The 21,258-nt window shown below is 44.9% G+C and overlaps 1 protein-coding gene across 1 annotated transcript in view; it reads left to right on the plus strand.

Annotated features, from left to right (window-relative positions):
• Nucleotides 1-9,847: 9,847 nt before the first annotated feature.
• Nucleotides 9,848-21,258, plus strand: part of N4BP1 (NEDD4 binding protein 1) — a gene marked incomplete at its 3' end in the record, with an annotated part of 48,995 nt that continues 37,584 nt past the window's right edge. The window contains exon 1 of the mRNA XM_084257516.1: nucleotides 9,848-10,060. Coding sequence (XP_084113642.1) covers nucleotides 9,863-10,060 — 198 coding nt within the window. The 5' untranslated portion in view covers nucleotides 9,848-9,862. The remainder of the gene's footprint in view (nucleotides 10,061-21,258) is intronic.

A 21,258-nucleotide genomic window follows, 5' to 3' on the forward strand; every position in this document is an offset into this window, starting at 1 on the left:
TTTTATTGCTACAACTGGAAGCCCAGTATTTCTTGCCAAAAAACAGGACTGTAAAAATAAATATACAACAATTATTATTTCTTTAAAATCTGGCTGTTTCCCAGTAAAAATCATCTGCCACACCCTCACGGGTGTGTTTTGCACTCTTTGGGGAAAACTGGGATTCTGGTCCAACCTCCCCCAGAAATTCTGAATGAGATGAGGCAAGAGGTGGTGCTGGAGAGAAGGGTGGAGAGAAAGGGAATGAGAATTTATACCCCATTACAAAACAAAGGGAACTCTGACTGATATTCCATGTCCTTCCTGCGGTGCACACATGCTTCCGGAAACTGCCAGCTTTTTTTAACTTGCCAATCTGGAGGGGAAGGGTGGAGCCCGGACTTCCTACAACCTCCCCGCCCTGGAAGGCCCATGGAAAGAACCAGGGCACAGCAGTGAGGAGTCCTGGGGGTCACCCAGCCAGCCCCCTGTAGCCAATGACCATCTCTACTCCCACAGCCATGTTAGGGGATCTTCTCACCTCTGCCCCAGTTTATTGCTGCTGTCGGGGTGGGACATGCGCGGGACAGAGGAAGGGACCCGTGTCACCTGGGGATGGAAAAAATTGTCCCCAGACAATGCCTCAGTGAGCCTGTTACCCTCGGGCTGGTAGGGGTTGGGTTGTGAGATTAGTTGGTAGGGGTGTGTGGGCAAGTCACTTCCTCTCTCTGTTTCCTCACCCAGAAAATAAAGAGGACCTTGGAGTTAAAGCCAGTCCCTTCATTTTTTTTTTTTCCAAAGGGTATGCATGCAAGGAGTGTTTGGAAAGCAATAATACAACACATAATATATGTGCGTACATTTGTATAGCTTCCATACTGCAGCAATTCCATCCAATCCCCTTCCTACACGTGGTCTCAGCATCTACTGACAGCCCCTTATGTCTTTTTTGCAAAAAAAAAAAGAACCATATAAAAAATATATTAAAAAAATAAATAAAATGAATAGACACAAAACAAGAACAAAAAATAAGTAAAGCCAGTCCCAAGGCCTTCTCCAGCCTGCAACTCCAGGTTTTAGGGAAGCAGACACCCTCTGACTCACCATGTATCCAGAGTAGGTGGAGGTTTATAACAGATGCCCAGGAGGTCTCTCCCACCTCTCCAGAGACCTGCCAAGAAAGAAAGAACTTCCTTCTGCTCTGTGTCCTGCAACCCTGGAAGGTGGACAGAGGTGTGTGTGTCTCTTGTCCTAGAAATTTCTAGATCAAGAAAGCCCAGTTATTGGTCCTGGGCAGTCACCGAACTAACATGGTACAAATTTCAGTGTGAACAGACAAAGGGGACAGAAGACATGGCCCCCTCCCCCCATCCAGGTTCTGTGGGGAAGTCTTCTTACCGTAGGATAAGGAAAGACTAGCTAGACTAGTCCCAGCTCTACTCTTTCCTAGTGGTAGGGATTTCAGACAAGTCACTTAAGCTCCCTAAGTTTCAATCTCCTCATCTGTAAAATGGGTGTTTTTACAGATGCCTCTGCATAGAGCTGTTTCTAAGGATTAAATAAAATCATTCGTGCAGTCAGTCAATCAATAATTTGCAGAACACCTAATGTTCTAAGCACTAGGTGCACGGCCTAGTCGGTGGCATAAGGTATGCGCGCAAGGAGTGTTTGGAAAGCAATAATATAATACATAATATATGTGTGTACATTTATATAGCTTCCATGCTACAGCAATTCCATCTAATCCCCTTCTTATGCGTGGTCTCAGCATCTTCTGACAGCCCCTTATCTCTTGATTATAGCCCCCTGTGGTGGTAATAGCACTTGATCTTCTGTGATGGAGACATAGACCACCTAAGTCATCCGTGCCCCGCCCTCCTACCCCGACTCACCTCTATAGGCTGTAAAAACAGTCATGTTTGGGGCCTCCCTGGTGGTGCAGCGGGCAGAGAACTGCGCTGTGAAGCTGTCCGCACCCTCTGCAGTGTGGGTTCGATTCACGGCCGCCCAGGGAGAAACCCACATGGCACGGCAGACCTCTCCTGCCTCTCCCGCTGCTCCCCTCAGCAGTGTCTTCTGTCTGTCTGCCTGTTCTTCTCCCTGCTCTGTCTCTGGTGATTTCTTTCACCCTCCCAAGCCTCTGACTAACTCCAGTTCTTATATAAATAAATAAATCTTTAAAAAGAAAAAAAAAAAAAACAGTCATGTTTGCTGGGCACTCCCAGTGCCCAGCTGGCTCAGACCAGATCCCACCAGGTGGATGCTTTTTGTTTGGCCATTTTGTTCTGAAAGCATCTGTAAGCATTCTGGGATTGGACCTCACTGCAGTACAGGTAGCAGATCACCTGGAGCCTTGTGGCCTGTTTGGAGGCCTCACCACTTACAGGCACCCTGCAGCCCCTTCACTCTGGTTCATGCATGCTTCCCACAAATAGGAAGCTGAGGCCCTTGCAGCTCTGTGATTTGGTGAATCTATTAATCAAAGAGCATCCATCACTTCAAATGACTTTCTATCACATGTAAAATAAAGCCCAACATCCCTCACAGGCCCCCAAGGCCCCCAAGTGTGGGACACTGCTCACATCTCAACCTTAGTCCTTCTCCTCCTGTCCTTGTTCACCCACCTTAAGGCAGGCAGGCTTCCTTGCTGCTCTGCCGACAACCAGGCCTTTTTCCTAACTGCTCTGACTAATAACCCTTGTCAGGATATCCCCATGGCTCCCAACTCCTTCCAGATTCCTGTCCAGATGTCAACTTTTTAGATTTCAGCTCCTCAAATGACAGCCTTCCCTGTCTTACCTATGCAAAGTAGCTCGTACCTTCCCCATTTCAGAATCCCTGTCACTGTTGGGGAATACTTTTTCCTCATTCTTCATATAGAGGAGCCAGGTCGGACCATCTCCTTGGACGCTCCACCATCACTCCCTCTCCCCTATGGCTCCACTAAGTTGTCAGGTTGACGATTTCAGGAGAATTGGGGAGCCAGCCTGCCCAGAAGAGTGTGTTCCTGTCATGTCTGTTGTCTGTCTCACAGGAAGGGGCCTCACCACCTGCGGGTGGGGGAAGAGGGAAATAGAAGGCCTGAGGGTGTCTGGCTGTGCCAGTCACTGGAATCTGTCTTGTACATGAGTAAAGCAATTAACTAACCACATCCTCCAAACAACTCAATCACGTATAAGTTCAAATATCTGTCTGGCTCCTATGGTTGACTGCCAATTGGCTATGAATTTAGATGTGCTTTTTTTTTTAATCTATCACTGCATAACAATTCACCCAGAATTGTGCAATGTTCTAAATTAATAATTTACTATTTCTTGTGAGTCTGTGGTTGACCAGATGGTTCTATTGCTTGTCATTTGGAATGCTTGGTAGCTGGAAGTCCCAAGCTGGACTCATTTACATTTGGTGTTGGTCACTAGCTGGGGTTGGGGGAAGAATTGGTTCTCCTCCACAGAGCTACTTGGGCTTCCTCCTGGTATGGCAGCTAGGTTCCAAATTGGACTATCCCACAAAAAATCAACCCAAGAAGAAGAAAGTAGAAGCTAAGAGTCCTAAGAACTTATCTTGGAAGTTCTGGAATAATGCTTCTACTGAATTCTATTAGTCAATGCAGTCAGAGTCGGCCCAGATTCCTGATGTAAAGAACAATATGGGGGATACAGTAGGGAAAGACTGTTGAAGGCTATCTTTAGAGACTGTGTATGACAAAAAGGGATTAGAAAATTGAGCCCTCTTAATTCCTGCAGTCATTTTCTGACACTATATCATGCATTCATTCATTTGTTCATTCATTGTCCTCTCCCTCTGGTGAATTCATAAGAACGGATACTTTGCTTTGTAAATTGTTATATCCCAACACTCAGAACAATGCTTGACACATGGTAAATATCTGCTGAATGAATGAATTCACATTCATTTGCCCCTAACAGTCACAGGAAGTTGAACGGGCCAACAAGATCTCATGGGAAAAAAAAAAAACTTAAGCTGAGCTTTAAAGACAGGAAGGTCTGGCAAGAATGTGTTTATAGACAAGCAGATGGAAGCAGTGATGGGTAATGAGTGGTGAGCTGCTGTCACTTACTTGGTGAACACACTATTGATCAGGACCCTCTCACATTGTCCACACAAGAGACTCAGGGGCTTCCACTACATTTGATATGAGTGCAGCTCACAGGAGCATGAGAAGGGAGGAGGAGACTGAATTCCCACTTGCTCAGTTCCAGAATCAGGGCTTTCTTTGAATTTGTGTAGACCAATGGTTCTGCGTGTGTGTGTGTGTGCGCACGCGTGAGCGTGCGCACGTGTGTGTGCAATTTTGCCCTCCAGGGGACATTCGACACTATCCAGAGACATTTTTGCTGCCCTCCCCAGTAAAGTGTGAGGGTACTACTGAGGAAAGCCCAGAGATTCAGTCAAACATCCCATAACTCACAGGTCAGGCTGCACAAACAGAGAAAATTTTCTGGCTCAGTATGTCAATGTATTGTTGAGATGCTATGAATTCAGGTCACAGGCGCTGGCAGGAGCAATTTTCGTGGTAGTGCTTGGCCCTCTGTGCTCCCACCTGAGATGACTGAGTTTCATAAATAGCTCTTTTTAACACTGTAGCACTGGTAGCCCTTTGAGTTATTGTTAGAGCAGTTTCAATACCATGGATGCTACAATTGCAAAGGAGTGATAATGGGAAAAAAGGGGGACTAGCAGCATCAGAGGTACCCAGGCTTTCCTGCAGCCAAGGGAATAGACACCCCCTGCACTTCCAGGTGGAGACTCTCCCTGAAAATATTCTTGACTTCTTCTCTGTCCCCACTCCGGCCTCCCAGGACATTATCTCTCCTGGACCAACTTCTCCCAAGTGTTCTTCCTAGGCACACCCTGGCCCTTTTATGCTTCTTCCCCTGGGGAGGAAGAGAGATCTCAGAGCACAGATTAAATGCTGCCCTTGCTGCTTTCAGACCTGGGGAAGGGCCTCCCTGGTGGTGCAAGGGTTAAAAACACAGCACTATGAAGCTATTGCCAGCCACTGCAGCACGGAGTTCAATCCCCTGTCAGGAAGCTGACCCACATGGTGCAGCAGACCTCTCCTGAATCGCCCACTGCTCCCCTCAGCAGTGTATTTCAGTAGATCTGCTTGTTCTGCTTCCCATTCTGTCTCTGGTGAATCCTCTCACTCCCCATACCTTCACTTTATACCCCAGTTCTTGTCTGCATAAATAAATAAATCTTAAAAAGAGGGGGGGGAACCTCCTGGTGGCACAGGGGGTTGAGTCTCAGCCCTATCAAGCTATCAGCAGCCATTGCAGCATGAGTTCCATCCCTGGCCAGAGAGTTGACCCACATGGCACATCACCCTCTGCTCACCCTCTGTTCCCCTCAGCAGTGTATTTCAATAGATCTGCCTGTTCTGCTCCCCACTCTGTCTCTGGTGAATTCTCTCACCCTCTGCACCTCTGGCCTACACCAAAGTTCTTGTGTGCATAAATAAATAAATCTTAAAAAAAAAAAAAAAAACCTGGGAGGTTTCTGTGAAAAGAGAGACCACAAGTCCAAAATGGAGTCACTGGTGCTAATGGAGTCATTTGTTAAATAGCTGCGACTTATGACCTCATTTAATCACAGTCTCAGCCTCTCCTAGGAATGTAATCTTAACCAGTTAGTCTGGAATTTCCTGGTCAACCTGAGCATGGTAATCTGACAGATTGGCCCCTTCTATCACCTGCCCCCCCAAGGACCTAGCCTGAAACAATTCCCTCTTTCCTCATCTCACCCCACTCCCCTTCTGCCTATAAAAATCTTACACTGGTGTGATTCTTCAGAGCACCTTTCTATTTGTTAGAGGGAATGCTGACTGATTTGTGAAATTTGAATAAAACCACTAAGATCTTTAAATTTACCCAGATGGGGCCTCCCTGGTGGCACAAGGGGTTAAGCACAGCTCTATGAAGCTATCCACAGCCTCTGCAGCAGTTCGATCCACATGGCACAGCAGACCTCTCCTGTCTCCCCACTGTTCCCCTCAGCAGTGCATTTCAGTCAGTCTGCCTGTTCTGTTCCCCACTCTTTCTCTGGTGAATCCTCCAGCCCCCACACCTCTGGCCTGTACCCCAGTTCTTGTATGCATAAATAAATAACTCTTAAAAAAATAAAATAAATTTACTCAGCTGAATTTTGTTTAACACTTCCCTCTGCACATAAGATAAAATACAAAATCTGTAACTGGCTCACTAGGTTCTGGAGACTCCAGTCTCCTGCCACCTTGGGGTGCTGTCCCCCCTTAACATACCCAATTATGAAAGGCTGCAAGCTAGCCAGCTCCCCCATTCCTGGAATACAAAGCTCCATCCAGCCTCATGCCATGGTCCTCAAAGAGCTGATGGGCTGATAACATCTGGAAAGGAACTGGATCAGTGTTATCACACCAGCACACATAAGACCATCCCTGCTGTGCGTGAAAGGTGCTGGTATCCCCACCAGCCTGTCACAAGGGGACTTGAGTCACCAGTGGCCAGTGAATGAAGTCCTGAACAAGTTGCTCTTGAACTCAGATCTGCTTGTTGAGCTGGATTTAACTAAATGAAAAGAAGGCAAGGAGGAACAGCACATGCAAATGCCCTGAGGCAAGCAAGCTAAACCTGGTGAACAAAGTCTTATAGCCAGAGTAGGCAGGAAACAGATCTTTGCAAGAGCTGCAACTCTAAGTTAGGAGTTTATGTGATATTTGTAAATAATTTCTCCCAATCTTATAGCAGTTACTCCTGACATTTAAAGAGAGGCCAGGGAAAATGTATGAGACCCCACAAGTGTGCAAGGAAGAGATGGTGGCTTGAACTAGTGACAAGCAAGATAAGAGAAACAAACAGCTTGCAAATTTATTTAAACTTGTGTGCAGCTGAAACACAATTGGATTCCTAGCTCTCATGTGAAAGCCCTAGATATTATTACACCAATGAAAGCCCTAGATGTTATGACCCCAAAACCAAAGAATCCAGGAAGACACACTAACCTACAGACTGCAGGCAATGCCAGGGACACCTGGAGTCTATCAGCCTGGCTCGGTGTGCCTAAGGTCCTTGACAGAACCTTAGGCAAGCAGGGGCCATTTATCAGGGGTTGCTCAGAGGACCTATTCTCCGCTTTTGCTTACTTTTGCACAAGGCCAGGAGGGGGTGGAGGCAGATACAGCCTTGTTGTCTTAAAGGCATAACATATGAGATCAGCAGCAGAGAATCATATTGCCTAAATTCAAATCCCTATTCCTAACACTTCATTTTCCAGCTCTGTGGAAGATTCCAGAACCTAGCTAAGCTTCTATTTCCTCATCTTTGAATAGGAATGATAACAATAGCAACCACAATTGGAGTTTGAGGAGGCCAATACACACTGGTTCTGGCCCTCCTGCGTTCAGAACTGAGAAATAAAAGCAGGCATCACACAGGTAAAGATCAAAATGTCATCTTTATTACCGCCAAAGCTGGTCTAGAGGATGTGGCTGAGGTGAAAATAATTCACTCAGTCACTGACATAGTGGGCAACCTCAGAAAGCAGATATGGGGGCAGGGCAGTGCAACCCAGGGCTCAGGCTTCCTAAAAGTTAAAAAAGTGTTCAACACAGTGGCTGCTGGGGTTAGTCTGGCGAATGGGGACTAAGGACAGCGTGGGGAATGCACTCTGCAGGTCCCACCCTCGCATAAACTGTTCTGGGCTGGCAGGCAAGGCTGGACAGCTAAGGGAAGTTGTGGTTCAAAAGTGCAGGCAGCAAGGGAGTTTCTTAAAAGGGGATTTCTCTCTCCTTGTTCCCTACACTCAGGAAACCTTGAGAGTTCCCTAAAGGGAAATGGTGACCAGATCTGAACTGGCAAGACTTTTAAAAAGGGTGAAAAACCCAAAAGCTGTATCTCTGATTCACCAACCCAGTGACATCTGAGTAAAGTATAATAGTCCAACTTTCTTTTCTGGGGGTGAGAATGTGCTGCTTGGGTTGTTCAAGGGCAGGGTTTTTGTGGGGAGGAGCAGGGGCCGTTGTGTGCTTTTCCTGCAGCCTCTTCTCATTGCTTATAATTAAGCAATGAAGACTCTCTGGCCAGGAAGTCACTGGGAGCAAACAGGAACCATCCAGGAGGAAGCTCTGTCCGATCACTGAACAATAGCAATTCCATGCAAGATGAGTGCAAGGAAAAGGCAGGAAATAACATGGGCTAACACCAGCTCCAGGTGCAATCTATCAGCAAGGCCACGCTCACCACCTGACTCATCCCAAGTCATCTACCTGAAGCTTGCTGATTGTGTGGATACCAAGGGAAAAGCCCAGGGGGAGCAGGAAGTTGATGGTCTGTGTGGTTCTTTTCCCTGTGCTGAGTCATCTCTTGGTGGGACCACACCTGCTGAGTGTCTTCGGCACATGGAAAACCCCCCCACAGCTGGGATCCCAGGCAGGTTTTACCTTGGGCAATCCCTCTTACCAAGCCCATTCCCTCACGTCATTTCCAAGAGCAAATATCCTTAGATTCCCCTTCTTTCTCCTCAGGGGGAAATTGACACAGATGGAGGGGGATCCTGGGCTTACAAGTTCACTATGGCTGCAGAATTCAGTTTTTCCATGAAAATGGAGTTTTAATTATATCCCTAATTTAGCGATAATAGCTAATTTTTAGTGATCACTTACTGTGTCCAGGTAGTGTATTAGTTTTCACAATAGGAAGTACTATTGTTAGCTTTTTATAGATGAGGAATTTAAGACCTAGAAAGGTTAAGTAATATCCTTGCAGTCCCTATTGGCTATATCCAAAACATTTAGCCCAGAGGAAGGAAATAACACTTTTCGCCCACAATCTGTTTTCAAGGACTCAGGACTTAGATATGGGAAAGACCTTAGACACACTTGAGAGCAAACTATGTTTTTACCGTTAGGAAAACAGACTTGGAGAGGGGTTAAGGGTGTGTATTCGCCCATGCCCCACAGTTAAGATCACAGGTGAGACTTTAATTCCCCACTTTTTGTAACTTTCCTATAGCAACTGTCCTCCTATCGTCCCTGAAGAAATCATTCTCTTCGTTTGTTCTTCATGGCTTTTTTGCTTTTCAATTTTACATAATTATTATCTCCATTTTCTTCCTGATGCCATTTTCACAGAGAGATCAAGGGGGGAAAGACTGGGAAGAGAAAGGAAAGGAAGGAAGAGAGGTGGTGAAGGGTACCAGGGGAGAGAAAAAGTTGGGGGAGAGGAGGAGGGAGAAAATAGGGAGGAGGGAGAGAAAAAGAGAAGCAGGGAGGGAGAAGAGGAGAGAGCAACCCGGACGGAGACCTATTTGCCAATCGATGAATTGCTGGAGCCCGACTTTGGACTTGAAGATCTGTAAAGTCAAATCCCTCGCGTGACAAGGGATCGGTTTCGCCTCCTGGCTCTGAGCCTCAGTTTCCTTCTCCGTCACGCCAGAAATTCACGCGTTTATCCGTCACACGAAAGCCCTGTGCCCTCACCAAAGAAGGCCACCCAGGCGCCTCCGGATCCGTCGCTTTGCCCACAACAAACATGGCGAGCGCACGTGACGTCAACTTCTGGCGCCCCGCCCTTCCAGGGGGGCGGTGAGTAGCAACGACGGCGACGAGTAGGCGCATGCGCGGCGGCGGGGCCCGGCCCGCGGCGGCGGCGGCGCGAGCACCGAGGGGTTCTCAGCCCGCAGTTGCCAAGCTGCGGCGGCCGCGGCGGGATGGTGTAACGGGCCTGCGGGCGGGCGGCGGGCGGCGGGGCGGCGCGGGCCGGGGCAGGGCGGCCGGAAGGGCCGGCGACGCGTGACGGGCCTGACGGGCGCGGGTAGCGGCCGCACGCTGAGGGGGCGTCGCCGCCTTCGGCCCCCGGCGCCGCCGCGGGAGGCCGCGCCCGCCATGGCGGCCCTGGCGGTGCTGGACGAGTTCACGGCGCCCGCCGAGAAGGCGGCGCTGCTGGAGCGGAACCGGGGCCGCATCGAAGGCCTGTTCGGTGTGAACCTGGCGGTGCTGGGCGCGCTCGGCGCCGAGGAGCCGCTGCCCGCCCGCATCTGGCTGCAGCTCCACGGGGCGCAGGAGGCGGTGCACAGCGCCAAGGTGAGTCCGGCCGCCGCCCCCGCGCGCCCGCCCTCCCCGGCCCGCGCCCGGCGCTCGGTCGTGGTCCTGGGGCGCCCCCCGCTCCCTCCTTCCTGCCCTGGGAGCGGGCGCGCTGCGCGCGGGCCGAGAGCGCAGCCTCGGGAGCCACTGGACCTGCGTTCTCGGCGGGCGAGCCCTGTGACCTTGGCTAGCGGTTCGCTCTGCGGGCGCCTCAGTTTCCCCGTTTGTAAAGTGGCGCTGACGAAAGCACCCAGGTCGCCGTGCTGTGGTGAAGGTTCGCGTGGGGGATGTGATGGGTGCCAGGCGCGGGGCCCGGGGGCAGGCCGGGAGTGTGCGCGCAGCGAGGGTTGCCTGTTGTCGTGCCCCCTGCACCCCCGAGATAGTGCGCGGGGCCAGACGCCTGGCCGGGCGCGCAGCCTCCTCGCCCACCCCCTCAGCCGCGTTTCTCTCCCCAGGTCTCCGCTGCAGGCGTTCTCAACCTTTTGGGGATGTCAGTCCCCTTCGAAAATGTGATCAAGCCGGAATAGTAAAATAGTGAAGGGCTGTCATGGAGATAGGGGCTTTAGGAATAGTGTTGAAAATGGCATCATTGCTTGTGTTGACGTGAACAACTAAAACTGTTGGTGGCCATATACCATCGGATGTTGTTATACTCAATGCGTCAGAAGGATTGTCAAACGGAGTCCTACAATCCAATGAGATCGATTTCATTATCCTCTTTCTCCTCTCTCCCTCCCTCTCCCTCCCTCCCTTCTTCCCTCCCTCCCTCTCCCTCTCTCTGTCTCTTTATCTCTCTCTCTTTGTCTCTGTCTCTCTCTCTCAACAGCTGGGGAAACTGAAACTGAAAAAAGGTGATGCGCTTTCTGTCTAAATCAGCATTTCAGGCTTACACCCATTCTACACCTTCAACTACTCTCCTGCCCCAAGCCAAAAAGGCAGCAATTGAGGTACCCCCCCCCCCCAAATCTAAGTTTCACCTTGAGTTGGTGGGTGTGGGGTGGGAGAGGAGCCAGGCTTCAAACACAGGAAACTTGTTTCCAGAGCCCAAATTCTTGATACCTGCCTCGGGAATGATGAACGTTCTTGGAGTTCAACTTTGGGAGGGTGCATATTTGGCATCCTACTTCAGATATTTCTGTGCCCTTGAATCTGATTCACCTGAATTCCTAACTTTCTTAGATAACAAAGAAGCCTGGATGCTTGCTCTTCACTTATTTAGAGGCGATTGGACACTTAACTGTATGTTTTTTCCTCCACACCTTAAATTAAAATAGTGTAGTTGTTGAATCAAATTTACTTTCCTGCTCTTAATTTTTAAAATCAGCTGTCTGATTTTGGACAACTTCTTCTGGGGCTCCTTCTTTTTTTCCTCCCCAGCTAGGCAATTTCTTCCCACTCACCAGGGCTAAAAAGCTTGTTGTGACAGTGACTAAGTCCTGTTATTTCTTCAGAAAGTCTCTTAGATGCATTCATTCCTCTCCATTATCTTCGTTGCTATTAAGACCTTCATTCTTGGTGTGTGTCCGTCCCTTCATTACCTGCACTGTACTCCTTCCTCCTCTTATTAGACTAATCCTCCCCTCAAAAAGTTGTTCTGCTCTTAGACCTACTGGGCTTCCTGTTGGCCTACCTCAGACTAAACTAAATCATGAGTTCTGTGATTTACAAAATGTTGATTAGTTCAACCCCACCTTATTTTCCCAATTCTGTTTCTTAGTATCTCTCAGCTTAAACCTTTGCTGTCATCTTTAACTAATCTCACTGAACCTTGCTGTGTGCTCTGTCTGCTCCCTGTTCAGCTTTCCTCAAGTCTCATTCCAAGCATGAAAGTTCTCCCTTTGCAATACAGAACGTCACTGCTCATTCTGCCAGACCCTCCCAGCTCCACTTCTCTTGCCAGTGCCTGCTGCAGAGTTTAGCATAAGCTACTTGGAAAAGGTGTGGCTTACAGTATCTTGGTGGTATGTGTCACCTGCCCATTGATCTGTGTGATATGTGTTACTCATAATCCAACCCTCCCACCTCTAAGAGATCTAAGAGATCCTTCTCACCTCCCCACCCCCCTTGAGACTCATCGGTAGAAGTGATACACACTTAAGGTCTCTTTAAGTTCTTGTTAATTCATTTTGGAGTTTGTTTTATATTTTTTTGAGGAAAAGAAAACTATTAACAGGAATGCAGACTTTAACATCTACAGTTTTAAGTTAAGCTGTAAAGGCGGGAAGGGAAGGTTTGGGAGAAGGAAAGTTTAAAGAGTTTTTCAGTAACTGGTAGAATCTGACTAGAATAAGATGAGTTCAGCTCTTCTAAGTCCTATTTAGTAGTTTATTTTGGTTTCCTCCTATAAAAATGTTTCACCGCCCTTTAGCAAATGCTAGAGTAAGGAGAATGTTTGTTAAATCTCCATTGGCTAAAGAGATGAGATGGGGCTGCTTGGTAGACAGTGATAATGTCCTGTGGTTAAAAAAAGGTCACACGCTCTGTAAGAGTGGTCTGCAAGTTTGTCAAAGGGAACATTTGTTGAAAGCAGCAGCACGTAAGTTGGACTTTGAAAAGCTAGGAGAAGAGTTCCAGGTGGAGGTCGTCGTGAAAAAAAAGAACTAGAAGCTAGAAAACATGAAGTAACTTAGTGGGAAGTGTCACAGTCCCTTGTGAGAGATGATTCCTCCAGGAACCCAAATGCCTTATAAGAAAAAGTCAGTGAGGAATTTTGAGAAGGGAAGGGTTTGTTTGAAGCTCTTCATGGAGGCCGGAAGACCCAACTGTAGCAGGGACTTTGTATCATGTTAGAACTGGATGTGGTGGAGTGACCAGGTTTTCACTGGGACTTGGCAGCTGAGCAGATGCAGGAATGATGGAGAGGTTTTAAGCCCTGCTGGCAGAAAGGGTGGTGGGTATATCGCACGTGCTATTGGTTGATAGGGCCAGGTAGCCTACATTTAAAGAAAACTTGTCAGGAAGTAAACTAGTTGTTGCTTCTTGACCTCAAGAATGCCAGGCCTAGGAGAGGAGACAGATTGGGAAACAATAGGGTATGATACATTTAGTATTTTTTTGAAGTATGTGTACAGTGTGCAGATGTTTAAAAAAAAAAAGGTGAACATGACTTTAAAGATTATACTGCTTTTACTCAAGCTTTATGAATGGACAACATCCCATCCAGTAGGTAGGAAGGAGCCATAAGGAGCTATGCACACTGAAGACTTTCATGGGCAGAGGGATCTGAGACAAGGAAGTTTAGTTAGTAAACAGTGGTTGTGGCAAGGTTACTTTCCTCTAGGGGATTATAGAGGTCTTTCAGGCTAGTGCTGATGAGGTTATTCCCAAATGACTGGTTTATGGTTCCATTTCTGGAACAGCGGAAACTAACTTTCAGTTTGGTGATGTGGGGCTTAGCATAAGTGATTCCATTTGGGGGCCTGCTTCTTTTTAACACAATAATACAGGAATGGAAGGGTTGCCCACTGGCAACCACTGGGTGCTAATGGATGAATAAGAGATTCCCAGAGGAAAGCACATTTGCAGAATCAGAGGGATATGAAATCATACCATTTTATTACAGACTCCTCACGTGTAGGAAGGGAATGAAGGAAATGGACAGAGGTAGAAAGTGGCCTGGTCACAGAGCCCTTGAGGCCTATTGAAGAACATGGATTTACCAGGAAGGCAAGCAGTGGGCAGTTATGGAAGGGATATAACAACTTGAGTGATGCCGCCAGATTTACGTGTCTAAGAAGTGCCTCCATTGTCGGCATTTACACCTCCAGACTTGAGCTACTCAGAGTGGCTCATTGCTGGTTTGTAAAGATAGAAGTAAAGAAATTGGGGGTGAGTGTTTAGCAGCTGTTACCATGATGTGACATTACTTCAGGGCTAGAGAGGCAATGTCTGAAAATGTAAGGGAAGCCAGAAGAAGGCACTGTGCACTATCTGTAGCCTGGAGAAACCCACAGCATAGCAGAGGAGACAAACTTGGAAACTGTATCTCACTATATACTTAACTATCAGAGTTGGTGCAAGGTGTTACAAATGTAACCAGGATGGGACTGGGCCACTGGTGGCTGACTTAAGGAAACAAGGGTGTTGAGGGTTGAATTTCAGAGAGGAAGGGGTGATACTGAATATATGCTGCCTTATACACACAGAGAAAAAAGGTACAAAGCAGGGGTGATATTCTTGGAGTCTGGCAGTGGTGGGAAAGGAAGAGATTAAAAAGATCTCACCCTGGGGAGTGAGGAGAATTAGGAGGCTTCCTTTGGATCAAAAAACCACAAATTCAAAATTCTCCCTGGGACCAGGTAGGCAGACTGCATAGGGAATGGCTGGTTGGTAGGGGAGGAGCTGGTGGACTACCGGCCTGTGCCATCTCAGGACAATGCCTGTGCCCAGCCAGACAGTCCAGTGATGTCTGACCTTCTCATCCACAAGAAACCAGTCGCCTGGGCTTCATAATGTAAAATCTGTCTTTTTTAAAAAACAGGCAACTAATTTATGTTTTAACAAACGTGTGCTGTGAATTATATCTTAATAATTTTCCATTAATGTATTCTTTAAAATATATATGTTCGAAAAAACAAATAAAAAGCTACCAAGGATGCACAACAAAACTTGTCAGATTGAGGTTCTGAATTGCCTGTTCAGGACCTCTGCTTCCATAGTAAGAGACAGGATGAGTGGAGATGCCAACTTCTCAGTTTGGAGAAGGCAGTGAAAAACCTCGGTGGCTTACAGTACTGTCTGAGTAAAATAAGATGCCAGTTCATTTAGGGGAGGGATGAGAACGTGAAGATGGGGATGTGCATGGACTGTTGGAAATACACTGGAAAAGATAACCAAAAAAAAAAAAAAAACAGCAAAAAACTATTGAACTAAAAAGGGCCAGGGAAGGTGTTAATTTATCACGATCCAGAAATTCTCTAGCAGGTGATGATTTCCCCCCAGAATGGAGATTGGTGGAGCCAACACACAAGGACTGAGGGAACTAAGCTGCCCTTGAGCACGGTAAAGTGAGACCCAGGAAATGGCTAGTACAAACAAAATATACACAAAACTGACTTTCTGTTTTCAGGGAACTAACATCCTGGAGGGGTTTTGACTGGGGAGGCGGCAGATGAAAGCAGAAGGGGCTTACTGAACTGAGAAAAGTGAAGGGACGAGACCTCAGTAGACTCTGGCAATCCTGCAGACAGAGGACAAGTTCACTAACATTTGGAGAATTCTAGAGTTTGTGAGAAAAGATTTGCAGAAATCATAATGTTGGGTATAGAGGAATCCTGAGGATGACTCTGAGAATGACTCTGAGGACTAAAGGGTCACAGCGGTGGGAGGGTAAAGTGGAAGTATTTCTTTCAACTTAGGGAAGTGAGAAGATAGACAAGATGAAAGTGTGAGGCATCTGGAGATGATGCACTGCTGAGGCCACCAAGGTCACCATAGGAAATTGGGTGCTGCAGTTAGTTGTGAGCCAGGAGCTTGTCTTGGGAGGTTAACCAATGAAAGAGCAGAAACTGGCATGGCTGCTTGTTGTACACTTTCTTCTTTCGGGTGAGGAATTTGGGAGCCCCAGCTGTTCATCAGTTGTCGTTTTATTCAGGCATCATCTCACAGCAGTGAGCAACCGCCATGAGGCACAGCCAGTCACCTCCAGGAACACGAGACTGCAGGGCTTATAGGGAAGTTAATTGGAGGACTAATGAATCCTCCATATTGAAATTATAGTACACCAGAGAAAACGCTACCGTAGGCTAACATCCAGTCCATTTTTAATTTGTGAGGAAAAGAAAAAGAGAAGGTCTTAAGAGTTGGTAATTGTCTCTTGCCCAACTTTTAAGTTTTTATGTAATCGTGGAGTAAAGAGGAGGAAGATAAGGGTATATAGGAAATACAATTTAAGTGATCTATTACTGCACTGACTTCAGAGGGGTAAGATAAAGCCTGTGTTGTTTCATTTCCTTTTGTCAGACCCGAGTATACCATGTTTCGTGAATGAGCTCTTGGACAGTAGATTGCTTGTGAAGGAAATCATTCGTCAATGTAATACTAGGTAGTGACATGGAGTTTTTGTTTTGATTTTACCAGAAAGGAGGTTGGTGGCCTTCCTGCATTTCCTAGAATTTTTAACTCATTATGGTTATGAACATCTTCTTAAGAAACAATGGTTCAGTCTTTTCTCATTGTTGATATTTTTTGGGGTATACCAGAATGTTGAAATAAGGGGTAATTGACACGGATGATGCTGGGGTCAGATTGCCCACAGCTTAGTTTTGCTTCCCTGTCTGTCCCCAGCCAGTGCGGTTGTGTTTTAATGAAATCAAGCACACCATCTTGTTCTGTGGCATTTTACTAAATTAATTATTTAAAGTTAGCAGTCATGCATTTCAAAAACAAAGTGGGGGGAATCTTTACAGTATAAAAAAGTTACGTCATACGGTAACAACATAGGAAAGTCCTTTTGTTCAAGGAAACAATTACTTATTTTAATTGTTACTCTTTTAAGAGGTTCTTTTCGACTTGGAGGCTTTGTTCAGTCTTAGCGCTGACCAAATTAGTAATTTATATTAGTTGATGAATAAAGCTGTGTGAATTTACATGTGAATTTTCTATATGAGTTGGTTGTGATTTTGGCATATTTTGGTAGAAACTCCTTATCTGCTAATCCGCTCCCTATGTACTAATCACTTACATCTTTATCAATTCTTTAAAAAAATTTTTTTTAATCGTGTTTATTATACTACAATACTTGTGTTTTAGGATATCAGCCCACAGCTCTACAGATGTATGTTATCACACCACACCCACCACCAGAGCACCAATTTCTCTTCCTCTATAGTTCCTACTTTGCTGCCATTCCCACCCCCTCACCCTGCCCCCTCCCACAGCCTTAGTTCTGCAGTCAGATATCAAGTGTTTATTTTTGCATGGTCCTTTACTTTGTTTCTTTATATTCCACATGAATAAAATCATCTGGTACTTGTCTTCCTTCTAATTCTCTTCCAGTTCCATCTGTGTTATTGCAAAGGGTAAGAGTTCATCTTTTTATTGCTGAGTAGTATTCCATTGTTTTGTTGTACACACACACACACACACACACACACACGCATACACAGAGTGTATCTTCATCCACTCATCTGTTGTTTGTTCCTATAGCTTGGCTGTTTAAATAGTGCTGTAGTGAACATAGGAGTGCATATATCCCTTCAAATTAGTGTTTTTGTATTCTTTGAGTAAATAACTAGGAGGAGGGTTGCTGGATGGTAAATGTATTTTTAATGTTTTGAGAACTCACCATAATGTTTTCCTTAGAGACTGGACTAGTCTACATCCCCACCAAAGCATACCGTGGTGCCTTTTCCTCCACCCCCTTGCCAATACTTGTTTCCAGTCTTTTTCCGGCCATTCTCTCTGGTTTGGGTGGTAGCTCATTGTGGTTTTGATTTACCATTTTGTCTGTGTCCATCTTGAACCAACACGGTTAATTCACAGTGTTATTATTATTTTTTAAATGAAAATAATGAAGTTATTACTTTGGTGTAATCTAATGAGGCATCAGTTAGGTAATGGATTTGGCTGCAGTAACAGAAGCCTGTACAAAACAGGAGTTTCGTTTTCTTTCTGAAGAAGGCTAAAGAAACAACAGTCCAGGACTCAGTAGTGGTTGGGGTTGTTGGAGTGAAAGTCTGCAGTTCTCTCAGCCTTCTCTTCATAGTCACAAGAGAACTTAGAGCTCCAGCTCTGATTTGGAAAGGAGGAAAAGGGGGAATAACTCATTAATGAGGCATGAGCTGGGTAGGAAAAGTAGTTCAGGGAGCATTAGAGGAAATAAATGTAATGTTAAGGAATTTTGAAGTAAGATTGCTAGTTTGGGTATAAAACTGGTTCATGTCCTGCAAGGTAATGAAACTGTAGTGTTTGGGTTTATCTTTTATTTTAGACAAAAAACATCTGTGTACTGGACAAAAAATCTGCAAATAACTGTAATTTTCACAGATACTGGCACTTAATATATGTTAATATAAACAGTATGTCAAACAAAAAGCACCATACCTTAGAACATACACTGGCAAACTTTTTCTATAAAGAGCCAGGTAATAAATACTTTAAACTTTGTGGATCGCACAAGGTCGTTTTCTCAGAATTTTTTTTTCATAATCCTTTAAAATGTGAATACTGTTCTTTCCTAGGGTTTGTATGAAAATACTCTGAAGACTGAATTAGCACTGTCCAGAAATAGTCATTGCCACAGATGGCTGTTTAACTTAAATAAAATAGAATGAAATTAAATACTCAGCTCCATGATTACAAATGCTCAATGCCCTGGTGTAACTAGTGACTACTGATGTGAACAGTGTAAATAATAGACTGTTTCTGTCACTGAAGAACGTTCTTTTGGACAGATAATAAATAATTGTTGGTTTGGCCTTCTGATCAGTTCTCCAGTATGACATTGAAAGAATGTATAGCCATTCCTTTACTTCCAAAGTTTCTGTAATTTTTGTTAATTGTGACCCTTTTTGATCATCTCCAAGGATCACTGTTGATCGTATACATGCATACAGATGAGCCTCATTGTATTTGGAGGTACTTTAACTAGTAAGACTGGAGAATTAGTCTCTCTGGAAATTTCATAAGGAACTTTAGGTTGCATTTTCAATAACTAATTGGTTTATTGGTTTTATTTTTAATTGTCTTTTTTTTTTTTTTACTTTTCTGGGTTTTTTTTATTTTTTTATTTTATTTTTTAAGATTTATTTATTTATACAAGCACTGGGTATAGTCAGAAGCACTGGAGGGTGAGAGAATTCACCAGAGCGGGGAACAGAACAGGCAGACTGACGAAATACACTGCTGAGGGGAGCAGCGGGCGGCAGGAGAGGTCTGCTGCGCCATGTGGGACCCTCACCGGAGGCCAGGGATCGAACTGGCGCTGCAGAGGCTGCGGGCAGCTTTGCAACCCAGCGCTCAACCGCTGCGCCACCCCGGGGAGGCCCTTACTTTTCTGTTTTTAAGCTAGGAAATCTCCAAAACAAAAAAATCAAGAAAATCATCTTTACATATTTCACCTGTAGTATTTATACTTTTCGATGTTTCTGCCTCTCCTCAGGGTTCCCAAAATCTGATAAAATTTCCAACCTGACAGAAAGTGACTTGATATATCATTTAAGTCTGGGGACCCTCAAGGCCGCAGACCAGGCACCAAACTAGTACCCTGAGTCTTTGTTCCTATGTGAACTACAGATCTTGATTTGTCATGGTGACTTTGCCATGCCTTCTTAAATGAGATTTGTTCTTAAATATGAAGTTAGAGTTATGGCCTGTATTGCACTATGAATTTGTTTAATTTTATAAAGGGAGGATGGATTCTTAATGAACCATGACTCTGTCATGAAGAGTAAAGAGACTCAATAAAAGTAGATCCATTTTCCCTTTCAATTTGATACAGCTTAATGTTGTTAATATTCTTAATATTCTTAAAATTGTTAAAATTCTATTTAATAGAATATACTCCAGAGGAATTAATCAGTTTTAGAATTCTCATTTTAAGGTGACTGATTGCCCATGGACCTTTGGGAAACCCCCAAATGGTTTAGGTGTAAAAGACTTTCAGAAGTGTACTACTCAGAAATAGAGAACAGATTACCGATAAATGCAGTAACATGGGTGAATCTCAAAAAATGTGTTGAGTGAAAGAAGCTTTACACAGAAGAGCATAATCTGTATGAGACTGTGTATGTGATGAATTAGACTAGGAAACTTAACTGTGTAATTATGGTGAAAAGAAAATCAGAATAGTTAAAACAGTTGGAAAAAGACATATAGAGACTGGGTTATCCAATGATACTAAGGAAATTGTTGTTGATTTTGTTGGATGCAGCATCACATTGTGGTTGCATAAGAAAGAAAATATGTCTCTGTGTGTTTATGCTTGGTGTCTCTCTCACTTGGGAATTTACCATGTATCCAAAGAGTATCCATTTATCAGCCATTTACTGTTAGTACTACCAAGGTCTTAAAGTTAAGTAAAAATATTGGAAATTGTGTTTCAGCTGACAACTCTGAGCAACATAGAACTTCTGATAGCAAAAAAATTGTCAGCATTATATTTCAACTTGATTTACTTTAATTTTGTATTTTTCATAATCATAAATACTATTTATGATTCATATTAGTTTATCTGACCAGTAATCCCACAAGATTTGGGAAGTTCAGATTACTGTTTTTGTGAAAAAACATCTTATGTATGTGTTGTACTCTATACTGATAAATTCAGGTTAAGAATTTTTAAACAGAATTTAGTATTAAGTGGTCATATTTGTCTAAGGATTATTTTTGTTATATGAATTTGGATTCTGAAAAATGCTTTTGAAATCAGTTTCTGTAGTTTGGGTTTTGTGGTTTTTTGTTCTTACCAGGCTATCACATTATAGATTTTTATAAAAGCTTATTATTTGCTGCAAACCAGTTAGAACAGAGATTAGTTGTAAAACTTTATGCACATGGTCTCTGGCTTAACAATTTTGATTACAAAATTGATAGTGCAGAAGTGCCGCGTACCTGGTGGGACCAACGTACTGTGTGATTCCTTTGTGATGCTGGCTGTCGGCTGCGAAGTGCATCTTCCAGTGAGCACCGTGATCATGAGAGTAGACAGCCTTCTGCCTGTTACTCTCCCCCCCCTTTTTTTTTTTAAAGATTTATTTATTCATGCATGCATGCATAGAAGAACTGGAGTGTAGGCCAGAGGTGGAGTCGGGGTGAGAGGATTCACCACAGACAGAGTGGGGAGCAGAACAGGTGAATCTACTGAAACACACTGCTGAGGGGAGCAGCGGGTGAGACAGGAGAAGTCTGCTGCACCACGTGGGTTAGCTCCCTGGCCGGGAATCCAACTCAGGCCCAGGCCACAGTAGTGGTAGCACTGATACTTATCCCCTAGGCCACCAGGGAGGTCCCTTCCTGTTGTTCTTGAGTTGCATCAGAAGAAAGAGAAATTAATGACCTTATCACTGAAACATCCCCAGTTTTTTAATTCAATACCTGAAACATTCTTCAGGCCCAGGTATTTTCAGCTGTGTACATTAATGGAGAGAACCCAGACACTACAGTACAGTATTCAATAAATTACATGCGACATTCAGCATTTAATGAACTGCATGCTAGTGTAAACATTAAACCCATTTTTAAATGACAGTATTTTCAAC

This window comes from Talpa europaea, assembly GCF_964194135.1.
Source record: "Talpa europaea genome assembly, chromosome: 16".
NCBI classification, from domain to species: domain Eukaryota; kingdom Metazoa; phylum Chordata; class Mammalia; order Eulipotyphla; family Talpidae; genus Talpa; species Talpa europaea.